This window comes from Ceratotherium simum, chromosome 35 (assembly GCF_057802395.1).
Source record: "Ceratotherium simum simum isolate JZ-2026a chromosome 35, ASM5780239v1, whole genome shotgun sequence".
Taxonomy (NCBI): domain Eukaryota; kingdom Metazoa; phylum Chordata; class Mammalia; order Perissodactyla; family Rhinocerotidae; genus Ceratotherium; species Ceratotherium simum.
In genome coordinates this window covers 25,830,147-25,845,790 of record NC_141934.1, presented here as the reverse complement: position 1 = coordinate 25,845,790, position 15,644 = coordinate 25,830,147, and the positions used below count along the sequence as shown (strand labels likewise).

At 45.7% G+C, this 15,644-nt stretch overlaps 1 protein-coding gene across 4 annotated transcripts in view; it reads right to left on the bottom strand.

The window, feature by feature from the left end:
- Window positions 1-6,405: 6,405 nt before the first annotated feature.
- The window catches only part of ZNF664 (zinc finger protein 664), a 42,970-nt gene continuing 33,731 nt past the window's right edge, over window positions 6,406-15,644 (bottom strand). For all 4 annotated transcript variants that reach the window (XM_087423429.1, XM_087423428.1, XM_004430069.3 and 1 more), the window contains 2 exons: window positions 9,125-9,203; window positions 6,406-9,024 (listed from right to left, as the gene is read on the bottom strand). In XM_087423429.1, coding sequence (XP_087279555.1) covers window positions 7,644-8,429 — 786 coding nt within the window. In that variant the 5' untranslated portion in view covers window positions 8,430-9,024; window positions 9,125-9,203 and the 3' untranslated portion in view covers window positions 6,406-7,643. The remainder of the gene's footprint in view (window positions 9,025-9,124; window positions 9,204-15,644) is intronic.

Here is a 15,644-nt window from a genome sequence, read left to right as displayed (position 1 = left end):
CCTTTTGAATTATTCCACAACACTAGGACTTAGGGAATCTCAGAAAGCCCCTGGAGTCACTCCCAGCGGTCTCAGTCCACTGCTGTCGCTCAGTGCCTCAGGGTGGCGCCGTGGACCACAGATTCTACTTTGGGGTAGATGGTTGGGGCCAAGCCGGTCCAGTTCCTTGCGCAGACACCTGGGGGAGGTGGACGCTTGGCCCAGGGTGGCCCTGACTTTGGTTCCCGGGCCCCACACAGCCATTCCCTGTGATCCAAGTGCCCTGGAGTCCTGGGTCCGACTCCTGCGAACCCAGAAACTTCTTCCCTCTCTCCCCGCCAGGGGAGCACATCACCAGGGGTGTGCAGCCTCTTTACTATAGAAACAAGAAAGGTCTCTCTACACACCCTGGCCAGCCTGAGAGGGCTCCCCACCCACCCCTCGAAGGACAGCTACCTTTGTGGTCTCCTGCACTCTCCACACCCTCCTTTCCTAAACACTCAAGCCCCTCTCCATCCTTCCCACAGGCAAATAAAAACACAGGCACCCAGTTAGATGTGAATTTCAGATTGACAACAAATAAACAAGAACTTTTAGCATAAGCATGTCAAGTATCTGAAATTCAAGTGTAACCAGGCATGCTGCATTTTATTGGCAACCCTAAGGGTGGCTCCTCCAGCCCCAGGGGGTCCCTCCTCTGCCCACCCCGCTGCCTGCATGTTACAGGTTATCCTTATTTTTCAAAATGACTCAGAACAGTAACAGGCGAGAGGAACAGGAACATCTGACCATCTCCACAAAGGCCACCGGCTTGTTAGTTCAAAGGTTTGCTTTAATATTCCTTATCTAATAAATGAATTTAAGGCTATAAAACTTTTACTCATTTTGGTCCCACCCAACAGGATGTTACACGATGCCGTGACTGCATCATCTCTAAGTGGTGTGCACCTGTTTGATTTCCTGTTAACTTGGAGGAGCGGGTGTTCTGTTTTGTTTATTCCAAGTAAATGGGATTATCAGCTTTCTCAGAAACTTCCATTTTTATGTTATAGTCAGAGAATGTTTTCCTGTGGGAATTCTACATTTTGGAATTTGGTGAGATTTTCTTTCTGGCATAAAACATGGTCAGTTTTCATGAATGTTCCAAGAGGGTTTGTTGGCACAAGGTTCACAGACAGCTGACAAGTTTGTTAGTAGTGCTAGTCAAATAGATCCTTCGTTCTTTCTTAGCCGATTTGCAGATTTCTGAGATGAGGATCAACATATCCTGCTGTGATTGGGAATTACTTAACTTCTCACATATTTCTAAAAACACAAACTAGCTTTCAAAGCTATGTTGTTAGCTGAATAAGGCACATTACTATTTTATCTTCCTGATTATTCTTCCTTTCATAAGTTCATGCTTTTCACCTTGCATTCTCTCTTGATTGACAACACGTCCATCACCCGCTCTTTTTGCTGACATTTTCCTGAAGTTTTTCCACTCCTCTATTTTCAACCTTTTCTATCACCTCTCTTGTAATCAACCCATACACATATTGTGGTGAAGTTCATAATTCAACTTGAAGATGCCTGTATATGGCAGAATTTAACCCCTTCACATTTACTATGATTAATGCTATGTTTAAATTTACTCCTGCCATCTTACACTTTCTAGTTCTATTTCTCTTCCTGATGTTTGCTGGATCAAGTGGCTGTCTTGGTATGCAACACACCGAGAACCCACCGTTCTCTCTGAACACCGCCTGTTTTCAACAGTGCCGCCGTGTGGACACGGCCTGCTGGTGTAACAGTCAACACCTCCAGTTCATTCTCGACGCTCTGGGCTAAGTCCCTGCGGGTCTTGAGTTCATCTCAGAAAGGGAGGAGGGGGCACAAGGGATAGAAGAGTGCCAGGGGTAAAAGGGACATTTTGGGGAGAGACAGGATGGAGGCTCAAGGTGACTGATTTAAACGTTAAGAAGAAATATTACTTTAATTTTGCACTCCAGGCAACTCAAGTGGGACACGGAAATTAAACATGGAAGAACACAACACGAAGTGATGCGAACACGTTTATTTGGGAATCTAAATTCACCCCACACCAGCACTGGGGACCTCAGTCCAACTTTACAGCCAGAATTGCCTCCTCTGTGACCAAGAGACAGACAAGTTGGAGCTCCAGTGTTTTCCACGCATGTACCCAATTCTTTCCACTCCCAGCCAGTCCCTCTGAAATACCTAGTGTCCTCACCCACCCAAACATTCATACGCTGTTCACAGAACTTCTCCCGTAACCACATTACACCACAACACAGCTCACCCCTGGAGCCCAGTGCGACCACACATGCACACTGATCTTTCATTTGATGCCAATGGCCTTTTCTCTTTCTTCACAACCCAGCACAGTGTTCTTTTCTCTTCCACTCACTACACCTGTCATTTTCTACTTGTTCCAGTGACCCAGCACCACTCGGAACTCTTAGGTGCCCCTTTGCCTGAGGTCCCAGCACAATGAATAACTGTGTAGCTAAATCAGATGGTTTTCCTCAATCGGTGTTCTTTATCTATTAGAGTCACAACTTAATGAAAGCCCTACTTCCTAGAAAAATGCATATATTCACATATATACATTTTGGATACAATTTAAGAAGGGTCTAGACCTCTCTGCAACCCATGTACAGATCCCGGGTTTAAAAACCCCACAAACAGCACTCCCATAACTCAGGATGCAGAGAGGACGGGGCTGGGGCAGCACAGAGGCGGCGGGAGTCTCTGAGTGAACCACTCTCAGAAGCAGGATTTAGGCAGTGTAACTGGCAGGGTACACACACAAGAGTCTATAAATATAAATTCACCTGAAACTCAATAAGAGCAATCTATATATGCTATTATTTTACTCTAAAAATGTATATTATTTGCATATGCCTAGATCTGAACAGTACAACAGTCTGGTATAACAGTTGCCTTCCACGGAGATCCACGCCAGGCTCTTCCCGACATGTGCAATAAACACAGGGCCCTGGGATCTCTGGATTGCTCACGTGCCTCTTAATATCTTAAAATACAGGAACGATAAAAAACAGTTTCAATGTACTGATGATCTTGAACTGTTCTCCCTCACGCCCACGCGCAGCGGTAACAAGGACACCGGGAGCCCCCCTCCCCCTGGCTCTGGGTGAACAGGGTCGGGGAACCTGAAGCTCTGCCAAGGACTTCCTTGCGTTCCCTGGCGCTGAGGGTCTCTGGCCGCCCTCTCCTGGCTCCTACACCTCCTTTTACGCATGGTATTCATGTTCTGCCCCACTTCAGCTGGGACGCAGCACTGGGCCTTCCACCAGCTTCCATGAGGAATCCACTCAGACCAAGCACCCTAAGACTTCAGGGAAGGATCTGTGGCCACAAGGGTTCGTGTGCAGATGCGTGCCCCTTACACCTTCCTGCCCCACTGGGCCCTCTGTTCGAGTCCCTCCCCAACTCTCCTTGCATTTTCCTGTCCCAGACTCTCTCGGGAGATTCCAGTTCTCTCTCTTCTCACGCGGGGCAATTCAGCCCTCTCCAGGTCCTACCCCCAAATCTAGATGTCCAGACCCATCACAGTGCTCAGCAGAGCAAAGAGAACCCCAAATCACATGGCTCATCCTCCTTAATAGGCAACCAGGATTAACATTTTTTTCTGTTGGATTACTGAATGCTAGGCACTTTATCCATGTTTATTTTATTCAGTTCTCCCAACTACCTCACGAGTTAGGTAATGTCCAAATCATTTTATAGATGAGAACCCTGAGGTTTAGAGAAGTTACGAAACTGCACAAGGTCACAGAGTGAGGGCTGTGTCGCCCTTGTTTCCCGCCCTCGGTAGCTCCCATCCACACGTCTCCACTCGGCAGTGCTGTTTATATTGGCCTGCTGCCTGCGATGCTATCAGCGTCTTTCTTATCCTTCCCTAGGGGTTTGATTTTACCATTGAGCACTTTTTCCATCTGCTTCTGATAATTGCTTTCCATTCACATATTTTTTTCAATTTCCTGAGAATAACAGCAAATTGTACAGAAAAACTGCTTAATAATTTTAAATTTTTTAGGAAAATAGAACCAAGAGTTGGAAGGTCCCCTAGGAGGCATCATGTCCAAGCTGACACAACACCAAAGAATACCACTACAGCTTCCTCGAGGTGGCCCACAATGGGCCAGGGTCCCCACGCTCCCATACAGCAGATCATCTGAACGATGCTGGGCTCTCTGACTTGATAGGGGTCCTCCTGTCTTAAAGATGCAATTTGCCATTGACTCAGGCTCCCATTAGAAACCGTGAAGTCAGCCTTGATCTCTCTCACACCCCAAATCCTAGCAGGCACCAGAAGTGACCCAAGGGGTGACACTTAGGCCCAGATGTGACCTCTCTTCCCCACACACTCACATCGAAAGGGCCAGTTTGGCTTGCTTCCCCCTCGATGGTGGAAGTGCAATGCAGACTTGCCCCTCAAAGCTAGCAGGTGCCAGAACACCATCAGAGGCCGCTGCACGGAACATGGGCCCCACAGCTCCAGCTAAGAGTATGTCACGCCTTACCAGGAGCGAGGGATGGAAGCACAGCCTGCGAAATGAAAGAAAAGCCTAAGGGCACCAGGCAGATAACACAAATGACCAAAATGGATCACATAGGGCACGTGAATTCGCTGCCAACATTTAAAAATCTTTCAGTTTCATGTAAAACTCTAGATTGTTGGTTTTTTCTTAAAAAAGCAGACTACGTGGGAACCTCAGGCCTGTATTCCATCATGGAAACCAACGGCCACAGCCAAGCACGGGCTCTCCTCTCAGCAGGGCATGCTGTCTCCAGTTTGCCACGGACCTTACAACTCCTCTTTGAATTATTCCTGCAATTTATACACAATTTAGTCATTTGTTACCTGCTTGGGCTGGGACCCCTGGGCCAGGGTGTCCTCACAACTTGGTCTGCTGGGACAGTCCCAGTTTAGGCCTACTGTCCTCATTTAGGGATTAACAGCACCCCCCACCACCTTCGCTCTTAAGGGCCTAGTTTGGGCAATAAATGATATAGTCACCCTAGGCTTAATGCACAAGCCAACCCACCACACACACACATGACCACTGAATTCACCCAACTACACGTCAAGCACAGAACCCTGTTATAAAGTGATTTTATTAAATTGATTTGGACATACTGTAGGTCAAATAATATTTTTCGAAGATAACAATTATGGACTTTAAAGCTCGACATAAAATTAGTAGCTTCAAAAGTGTTAGTCATATTCCCCAGCAACAGCATGATAAAATAATTCAACTATGTAGAAATATAGAACTCTAGGACTAGCTGGAAACTCAGAAATCATTTAGCCTAATATCCTCATTTTGTAAGTGAGAAAACTAGACTCAAAGGTTAAGTGATTTGCCCAAGCTCATATACCTAATAGTAATAAAGCTAGAAATCAAACCAATTTTTCCTAAAACTAAAATTCTATCAGTGATATTTCAACTGGCTCTCTATCAACTAAAAGTCTAGGCTTTTCTCAAATGCTCCACGCTACTGTGACACGAAAGAGGGATAAGACACTACAGTAAATCGCAGTGGAGGAGTTCAGGCCTGGAAGGGGCTTTATCGAATAACTAAGCCAGCCCTCTGTGAAAAGGAGAAAACCCATGAGAAGTGACTTCCCAAGGCTTGTTAACAGAGTCCAGACAGTGACCAATGTACCCCCAAATTCCAGCTCTACTTTCACGGCCCACCCACTAAATCATGTGCTCCTTTTAAATCTCCTTTATGCGGTGAGGTTTTAGTTATACGAAAACCCCTTCCAGTCTAACAGAAGAAATTAATTCAAATACGAAGAGAAATCACGCTTTGTTTCAGTATTTCGATGACTATTTTGGGTAGTTCATTTTCCAACCCCATAGACAGTTGACAGATACCACTAACCTGATCCCCCATTTCAGAGCTTCAAAGAGCCTTAGTTTCCCCAAAGACTTCCTGAGCAAAAGGACTACATGTGGGAAATCAATGAAAACAGGAATGAGAAGAGAAACAAAGTTAAAAATTAGTTGCTTTTTGTTCTTGTCATTGGGGACTTTTGGTCTTCTAAACATTCCTTGAGTTCCTCCACATGAGTTTTTAATATCAATCTAGCCAAAAAAACCAAAAAAGGCCTATACACATCAGGACACGGAGCGCCTCAGTCTCTCTCCCCTCCCCGCTGCTCACTACGCTCAGCGCTCGGCCGCCCTCCCCTCCGCACGGGCACCAGCAGGTCCGCCCACCGCAGCGGCTGGGCTCCGCCAGCTGGTGCTTCTCAGCTTCGCTCGTGGCTCCACTGCCACCCTAGAAAGGCCTTCCCTGACCGCTATCTATGCTGCCCCCACCCCCACCCACCCCACCACTCTAAATCATCACCCTAGTTTATTTTCTTCATAGCACTGAATCACTATCTCAAACTACATTATTTATTTGTTTACTTGCTTATCATCTGTCTCCTCCACCAGAAGTAAACTCCTTGAGAGTAGGCCCCTTGTCTGTCTTATTCAGTGGTATCCCCAGCACCGAGCACAGTGCCTGGCACGCAGGAGGTGTTCAATAAATACTTATCAAATGAACAAAGAAAGAAAAGAAGGATAGATTAACACAGTCATGCCTGAAAAGGAATTGACATAATCCTCAATGAAGGAGTTTCAAGGACTCCCACACGTTATTGCCTAAAATTACAGAAACAGAGACTAATTATTATCAGTGACCCCTCCTACCATCCACGTCTCCTATGGCCTCCCCCAGCTAATAAGGAGCTCCACACGTTACAGAAGGAGCCTGAGAGGGCAACTCTGGATGGAGGAAAGTTCCAACTTTGCTTGCTTCTTCCTCCCTGCTATTTACATTCAGCTATTTCCAAAAAAATTCAAGTTAAAAATATGTGATGTAGCCACTATAAAATTAAGTCTGACTAACAGAGACACAGTGATTAGCAGAATCCACAAAATTAAAAAAAAGATCAAGAAAAGTTCAAGGGCATGTATGTCTGCCAATGATTTCTCTGATAGACCAAGTGAATGGAATTTATGAGTCACCTACAATCTAAAATGAAATTTAATGCCATCTAGGAAGGGGTGGATATTTGTGGGTATTTTGAGGACATATGGGTAAAGTGGGTTCAGAAATAATGGGATACATGGAAAGACGTGCAGGGGCTGAATCAAGTGGTAACCTCAGAAATACCAGAACACTATCTTAGTGGGAGCTGTCTGTTTCCAAATGCACTAACCAGTATGCTTGAATCGAGAGGAGGAAGGGCGTGAGCCCCCACAGACAGAGTATCTGGGCAGCTTTCAGAGGAAGTGTAGACAGAAGGTGACTCAGGAGGCTGGGCAGTGACCATGGTTTCCTGTGCAGTATTTCAACCAGCGAGGTGCCATGCCAGAACCCCAGGAAACGCACACCCACAACTGGGAGCTCACAGCCCGTCCTGGGCACACAGTCAGAGAGACTCCAGATTCAGAAGTCAAGTGTGGAACACACTTGGCATGAATCAAAAAAATCAACCTTACATATGCCTCTTTGAAAAGAATGTTCTGCTGGGGCTTGCTGTAAAAATTTCTTGGGTCAATGTAGGTATTTACAGGGTTTCCTTCCTAGTGGCACTTATGGGTTTTAAGATTTTTAACTCTTAGCAAAACGCTTTATATAACTGATATTTTGAGATGGTTTCTCTCCTTCGTGTGTACTCTCTGGTGGATGCAGAGGCTGGTGCTCTGACTGAAGGCCTTCCCACACTCATCACACTTAAAAGGTTTCTCCCCAGTGTGCACTCTCTGATGGATGCAGAGGCTTGAGCTCTGGCTGAAGGCCTTCCCACACCCACAACATCTGTAGGGCTTCTCCCCCGTGTGCACTCTCTGATGGATGCAGAGGCTCGAGCTCTGGCTGAAGGCCTTCCCACATTCGTAACATTTATAGGGTTTCTCTCCTGTGTGGACTCTTTGATGCATGCAGAGGCTGGAAGTGTGCCTGAAGGCCTTCCCGCACTCTTCACATTTAAAAGGTTTCTCTCCGGTGTGGACTCTCTGATGCATGCAAAGGTTTGAACTATTACTAAAGCCCCTCCCACACTCACTACAGACATAGGGTTTCTCACCTGTATGAACTCTCATGTGAATCTGAAGATGTGAGCTCCAATTGAAGGCTTTGCCACACTCATAACACTTATAGGGCTTTTCCACGGTGTGGATTTTCTTGTGTCTATTAAGTTTTGTTGTAGTACTAAAATCCTTACCACAATCATCACATTTATAGACTTTCTCTCCTGTGTGGTCTCTCCAATGAATATGAAGTTCTGATATATGAAAGAAACCCTTATCACACTTGTCACATTTATGGGGCTTCTCAGCAGTGTGAATTTTCTGATGCATAAAAAGATCTGCTCTCTCAGAGAAAAATTCCCTACACATGGGGCACTTGTAGATCATTTTTCCTATTTGGTATCGTGATTTAGAGGAGAAAATTTCCTTACAACTACTACAGTTACAGGACTGCTATTTCATAAAGTCTCTTATTTGGCCATTTTAGCAGTTTATCTCAGGCTTGCTCTAATCCGTAGGTTTAAGGTCAGCCTAAGCTTTTCCCTGCCTGTCTTTCTATGGAAGGTTTCTTCCTGCATAGTGTTCCTCACTCAGTATTATTATTGATTATAAAGTGACATTTACTCCCACATGAATTCTGTAACTCATTAACACAGAACTTTCTTTTAGATCCTGAGTTGTCAACATTCCAAGGGGCTCCCAAGGTGCAAACCTTTGTGTTTTTAAGCCCCTGGAATCTTCCTCTTGTAGAGTAATCTCGTGCCTCTCACTTCTAGGAAAAGCGCTGCACAGCGTCCCCTGCAGCGGAGGGTGAGACACCGCGTGTCGGTCCCGGTCCCCTGTAGTCGCCCCTGGGAGAGTCAGTGTGGCATTCTGTCTCCTGCACATCAGACAGGAGCCTCCCCAGGAAGCACGCTCCTTGGGTTCCAGGTGGTCACTCCCTCCTTCTGAGGATTCCCGACACAGGTGTCACTCCAGGCTCCTGCAACAGAAACAGAGATACACTGAAAATGCCTCTTTGTCCAGAAAATTGCTATTGCTTCCATAATTAATTTCAGATAAATGCGAGAGCAGTAACAGACCTTTTCGGATCTTGAGGAAGAAGCTCCCTTATCTTCAGTGAGATGTCTCTCTTGGGATGTCTCTCTTGGATTTGCAGGTCTGAAGAAGAGAACGTGTAGAGATCACGCTCCTGTTCATAGCCCAAGTCTACAATCCAACTATAACCACTTATTGTAATTATCTGAACAACATCAAGGGAACATTACTGAAAAAGAAAAGACATCCTCAGAAGACCTACACCTGAGTATGAGAAGCAGATCCACTTTGAACTTCAGAAGGGACAATGTTGCTGCTTTTAGAGCTAAAACATCATATTTGAGTAGCCTTCCAATCTGCACAAAGAATAAATATATGACATATCGGTATCCAACGTCATTCCCTTGCTTAACTGTCCTCAATGGTTTCCTGAAGAACTTAAAATAAAATCCAAAACCTTAACCTAAAACCCAAGGTCCTGCACGACCTTGCCTCCACTCTCCCCGACCTCACTGTGCTTTGTTCCAGTTCCCAAACCCTCCAAGGCAATGCTTGCCTCAGGGCCTTTGTACATACTGTTCCCTGTGCCTGAAACGTTCTCTCTACCACCCTGTGTGTGACTTGTATGTGAGCCGCCCCCATGCCCCCACCTAAAGAAGGCCCCTGGCTAAGACTCTATTTTAATCTCTTATTTGATTCCTGCGAAGCACATAGAACTAATAATTATCTTACTGTTCCTTGGTTTTTGATCTGTCTCCTGTACTAGGAGGTAGACACCACAAGGGAGGAACCGTGTGTGTTGCTCACTGCTATATTCTGGCAAAGGGGAGGCGTTCAATGAATGTTTGTTGAAAGCATCTCAAGAGAACTTCCTGACAGCCTCTCTCCCCCACAGACACACCCTGCTTCATCTGATAGAGAGATAAAGGTACATCTCTCAGTGCCTCATCCGCAGGCTTCTGACAGCCAACACAGGACAAAATATACAACAAACAGAATGAGGAGGAAACAGAAGAAAATAAATCCCAAAATAGTCAACCTAAAATCTTTTGAGGTTTAGGACCATGTCTTAGCAATCTCTTCATCTCTTGTATTCCATATTCAGTAAGTGATACTTCAATTAATTAATTTAATTAATAGATCTTAAAATAACACTTTCAATAATACACTCCACACAAAGATAGGGTACGTGGGTGATTGAGAAGATTTAACATTAAAATGGCAAAATAAATTGGACTGCTTCCAGGAGGAAGTGTTAGAACAATGAAATTCAACTAGATAACCAAAATTTCAGCAAAAATAAAGTCAATATAAATAGAATTTTCAGTAGAAAAATTATATATGCATCTTTCCTTTGACCTAGTAATCATACTTCTAGAGATCTATCCCAAGATGTATTAGCAAAACAGGAAACGACTGATGTCCCAGCTTATTCATGGGGGCAGTGTTTGTCTCAGCAAAACTGCAGGCAACCGAAGGCCCGTCCACAGGGGACCTGAATCAACCATGGCACTCCCTCACAATGAAATACTGCTTCGCCGTTTAAGAAAGGAGTGAGGAAGAGCATTATGCACTCATATGGAGTGAACCTAAGTAGTACAGTTTAGTCAAAAAGAGCCAGGCATAGAATAGTACACAAACTCTGCTATCTCTTGTGCAAAACAGGAAGGGAATATGAATGTATTTATATATTTGTTTACATGATGTATAAAAATAAACACGGACAAAGACAATACAAACTGAATTTAAACAGTTATCTAGGGGGAGGAAGGCAAAAAAGATGAAGTAAAACTTCTCTGAGGGTACCTTGCTATGTAGTTTTGACTTTGAAAACATAAATATTTATATATTCAAAAAATTAAAGAAAAAAGAAAAACAATCCCTAAAATTTTAAAACAAAATGAAGAGAATGAATGTTAACTTTCAAGTTGGTGACATATCCACAAATGACTTTTGAGTACAGTATACTGATGGCACATTCTTAGAGGGACATTCTCTGTTGACAAATAGAGCTGCAAAGAAATCAAACTTCTTTCAATAGTTTGTTAGTTAGAACAGCACTGGTGTTTTTATAAAGTAGGATAATGCAAATAAGTCATTATGTTAACGTTGTTAGGAACCAAAATTCAATGCAAGAGAAATGAGATACAAATATAAAATCAAAGTTAAGGAAAAAAATCCTATGACATAAAATTTGACTTAGAAATACCAGTTTGAATTCATGGTTTTTTTTTAGCTCTATCCACCGAAAAGGCCTGGAAACAATGACAACTGAGATCAATGGTCCCTTCCCACCAAATGGCACAGGGATCCTTGGAGAAGGGCTGAGGCCAGAGCAGCACTTTATAAAATGAGCCTGGGACATCTTGCTATGCCAGAACACAAGAGAGTCACGCCAAAGGAACACAGACGCCAGTTTATGAACAGACTGCCATCGGCCAAAAATGGGACAACTGAGCATCAAAAGGAATAATGAAAGCAACCTACTGAAGCACATTAAATATACAAAACCCCATGAGTTCACGATGATTACGGGGGCGGGGGGAGGAGTGCAGAGAGAAAGAGGGACAGAGGCAGAGGGGCAGGGAGACTCAAGGCAAGGGACAAATCTGGAGGTAACTAGGACACTAACTTTTCACCTTTAAAAGGGAAGAATGAAGCATCCATCCTTTCTTTCCTCTATGAACTATGTTTCAAGATAATACAACTACCCAGCTACTAAATGTGTACCCCTAACGAAATACCTGATTCAGGCCATGATAAGAAAAGGGTGAAAACATTAGACCGCAGGCTGATCAGGAACTTGACACCGCAAGGCTCCGGCTGTCCTCACCTGAACCCACGCATCAATCTCAGCAAAGCTCAACGAGGAACCACCAGACCCAGTGCCTGTCGATGTGATGCAACAGGAAACGCACAGCATCACCTGGAAACATTCTTGCCCAGGACTGAAGCAGAATCTAATCAAGAGCCCATGTTTATCTGGAGGAACTAGGAGGGACAGAGGAACCAGCAAGACGCAAGCAGGAAAAGATCAGAACGTGCGCCAGTCCACAGGACAACTGCCCGTGTTTGCAACAAGCAAGTGGCGTGGAAAAAGGTGACGTGGGTGCTACTCTAGACCAAAGAGACTTGAGACATAACAACCAGATGTCACGTGAGGACCTTCTTTGGAAGATGAGTCAAAGAAGCCGGCTGCTAAAAGGAGAAAACACGATGAGGGACTGGATATCAGATTAGATGACAAATACCGTGAACTGTTAGGTGTGACAATGCCGCTGCAGTTATGTCAACACACGTCTGTATTTTCAGATACGTGAACTGAAGTCTGCAGGAATGAAACGACGTGGGGTTTGAGATGTGTCTTAAAACACCTCAGCAAAAAAATAAAAAGGAAAAATAAAGCAAATGTGGCAAAACTGTTGTTAACTGCTGAATCTAGATGATGGATAAATGATGAATGAAATATTCTACCTCTGTGTATGTTTGAAACTTTTCATGATAAAAAAATTGGTTAATGTTGAGAAGACATTCTTTTCCTGCTCCTCGTGCAATGACGAACTGATCCCAGAACCAGGCACGCTGGACAGAGGTGAAACTGAATCAAACAAATACAATCCCCCAAATGGCTGTGGCTCCCCAACCAATCCTGAGCACGTGAGAACGTGTGCCCTGAAGATGGCACTGGAGAGCAGAGAGGTGACAGCTGCAGGGCAGTGACAGGCAGAGGACAGAGGAAGCAGTGCTGTGCTCTGCTCCCCGCTCCTCACAGGCTAACCAACCCCGGGTGGCTCTCCCAGCACCCTCACTGGGAAATGAAGCAGTAAGGGGCAGGGCATCCATCCAGACCAGCCTCAGGGGGGCGGACTCTGCTCAGAAGGGCGGTCACTCAACACCAACCCAGTGACATGAAATTCCTACGTCGTCCCACACGAACTCCCGCCAGTCTCTCTGGAGGAGGAATCAGCACTGTCACTCCTTCCAGGTAAAATGCTCAGACTCATCTGTAGGTCTTACCACACTGGTGGTGGCGGTGGGGGGGCGGGGGGAAGGGGGTAAGCTACATTCTGCAGGAAATAGGAAAACAAGACAAAGCAAAAGAAACTCCAGCAAATTTGCCGTGTGACCAACCAAAGAATACCAGAAGGACAAACAACACAAAGGGCCCCACTGGGGACTCTCCTAAAACAGCACCTGCCCCAGTGCTTCCATACACAGAAAGGAGACAGATGTCAAGGGAGCAGAGAGGAGCCACAGACCCCACAGATCCCCAACACACGATGTTCCCAAGATCCTCTCATTTAAGACATGTCTCATCCAATGTCCCTTAAGGGCTTTCAAGGGGATAGCCCATACGACTGCGAGACCGCCGGTCTGACCAGAGGAGGATGGAGCCCGGCACTGAGGGCACCTGTGGCCACCAAGGGCAGCCTTCAGTCTCTCCACGGGAGGCCTCAGGGGCAGCCCCAGCAGTCTACGCCTTCAACCCACACTTGAGAACTTCTCAAACAGGAAAGTTAGAGTTCAGCTGAGATTGAGAGAAAAAAACCTTAAATTTAGCCCATCTGCCTCAAATCCCCAACTTCATGAAAAAGAGCCTTCCCTCCCTTCTTGTGGCTTGTCCACTGGACTCTTTGCCTCATCTAAACTTTGTGACGCCAAAGAACATCTGAATCAGCCCTGCCTCCCAGGACAGTCAAAATTGAGGGATCAGCAAATAAATAACTGATGCTGAAACACAGGGAAGTCAAGAAATGAGTCCTAAATACGAGGAAGCTGTGTCCTGAGAGAACAAAAGCTCTGGGCCTGGGCCAGGGCCAGAGCCACCGGAGACGGGGACGCAGGATTCAGAGGGGCGGAAGACAGGGCTGCCCGCAGACAGCGGCCCAGGCCAAGTGCTCCCGTTCTAGGCACAGAGGCATCAACACGGTCACTGGGAGGTGACACTATGACTCAGCTGTGGCCCAGGCTACCGCAGCAGCCTCGATTTTCCGTGTAGGCAGATGCTCACAGGAGAGGAGCCCACTTGGTCATGCCTGCAGGGGGCAAGGTCAAGAGCAGCTACACAGCGAGGACACAGATCTCCTCCCCAAACTTCAGCCTGAGTCTACTGCAGAACTTGAAGACGACAGCCCCTCTGCCTGGGGAAGAAGCTCCGATGCTGTGCTGGGGAAGGAGGACGGAATGTGGATTCTGAAACACGATTATTTAAACATACTTTCATATGTGCCATTTAGATATTACTCTCTTTTACACAGCTAACCAAAAAATACGATTTTGCTTGGGGAAAAAAAGGTACGCTAGTTTTTCATGGATTTCTTGTTACAATGATCCTACAGTTGCAACTGGTTTGCACCTGTAAAGAAGGACTCGGTCTCCACAGGGCAAGTGCTGGAGAATGAAGGAGCCGAGGAGTGTGACACACTGCGAGACAGTGTCTCACACGGTCCTGGGTGCTGGACAATGGCAGGCGTAAGTGCCGCCATGAGAGCAATGCCAACCATTCAACACGGGGGTGGAGGTCGGGAAACTGTGACCGACGTTTCAGAAAGCTGACTCTGCTCTGGATTATACTCGCTACAGGCTGGATATGAAATCAAGACTAATCACCCTGATCCAGCAGGAGAGAAACATCCAGCTACACTCCTAAAGGAATCAGCAGCCAAAAGCCTCGATGTCAGACTCTGCACACACGCGTGCAGCCAGCTGCTGCTGAGCAGAGCGGCCGAGCGCCTCATCTGCACTCTTCTGAACAAGACTACAGAGAACTACACAAGAACTACACAGGCACCTGGACCCGCAACCGTCACCAGGGACTGAAGGAGAGAAAACCGTCCCAGAGCAACTAAGACCTGACACCCAGACCTGTGAAGAAACAGGCTTGCAGACGGCATGCTAGTGGAGCGGGGACCAGTTCCGGGGAAAGGCAGGACCATGTTTTGTTGGCACCTGACGATAGAGAGAGGTGGGGGCAGGTAACGCAGAAGGTCTGGCGTGGAGACAGGACAGCGATGCCTTTCCAAAGACAGGGGAATATAAGACGAAGGGCAGATGCTGCATGGATGAAGTTCAACCAAAGGAATGGAAAGGGAACGCAACGGATTTAAAAATATTCCCACTTAGTCTTGGAACATCAGGCAAGTATGTCACCTAACACTATTTTCCATCTGTTTTCTTTTTATATCATCAGGATAATGTAGATGTCCTGGCCTATCACACACAAAACATGTTTTATATGCTATTAGTCAGTCAAAATATGAAGGAGCAGGCTTTGGAAACTCAAGGTTAGACATTTGTTTTATGTATTTATCTCCTTTTAGAAATGTTGGCTGCACAAGAGCTCACATTACTGGTGAGACCGCTAACACCCAATATGTGACATGGAGTCGCCCACGAAACCTAAGGCAAGTCATAAAACTGGCTTCTCATGCGAACACAAACGTAGAGGGTACATGAAACAACAACAACAGAAAGCAGATGGGTTTTAAACCTGGGTGATGGGTACACGGGGGTACATTTTTAAATTTCCTCTACTTTTGAGTTTATCTGAAATTTTCCCTAACA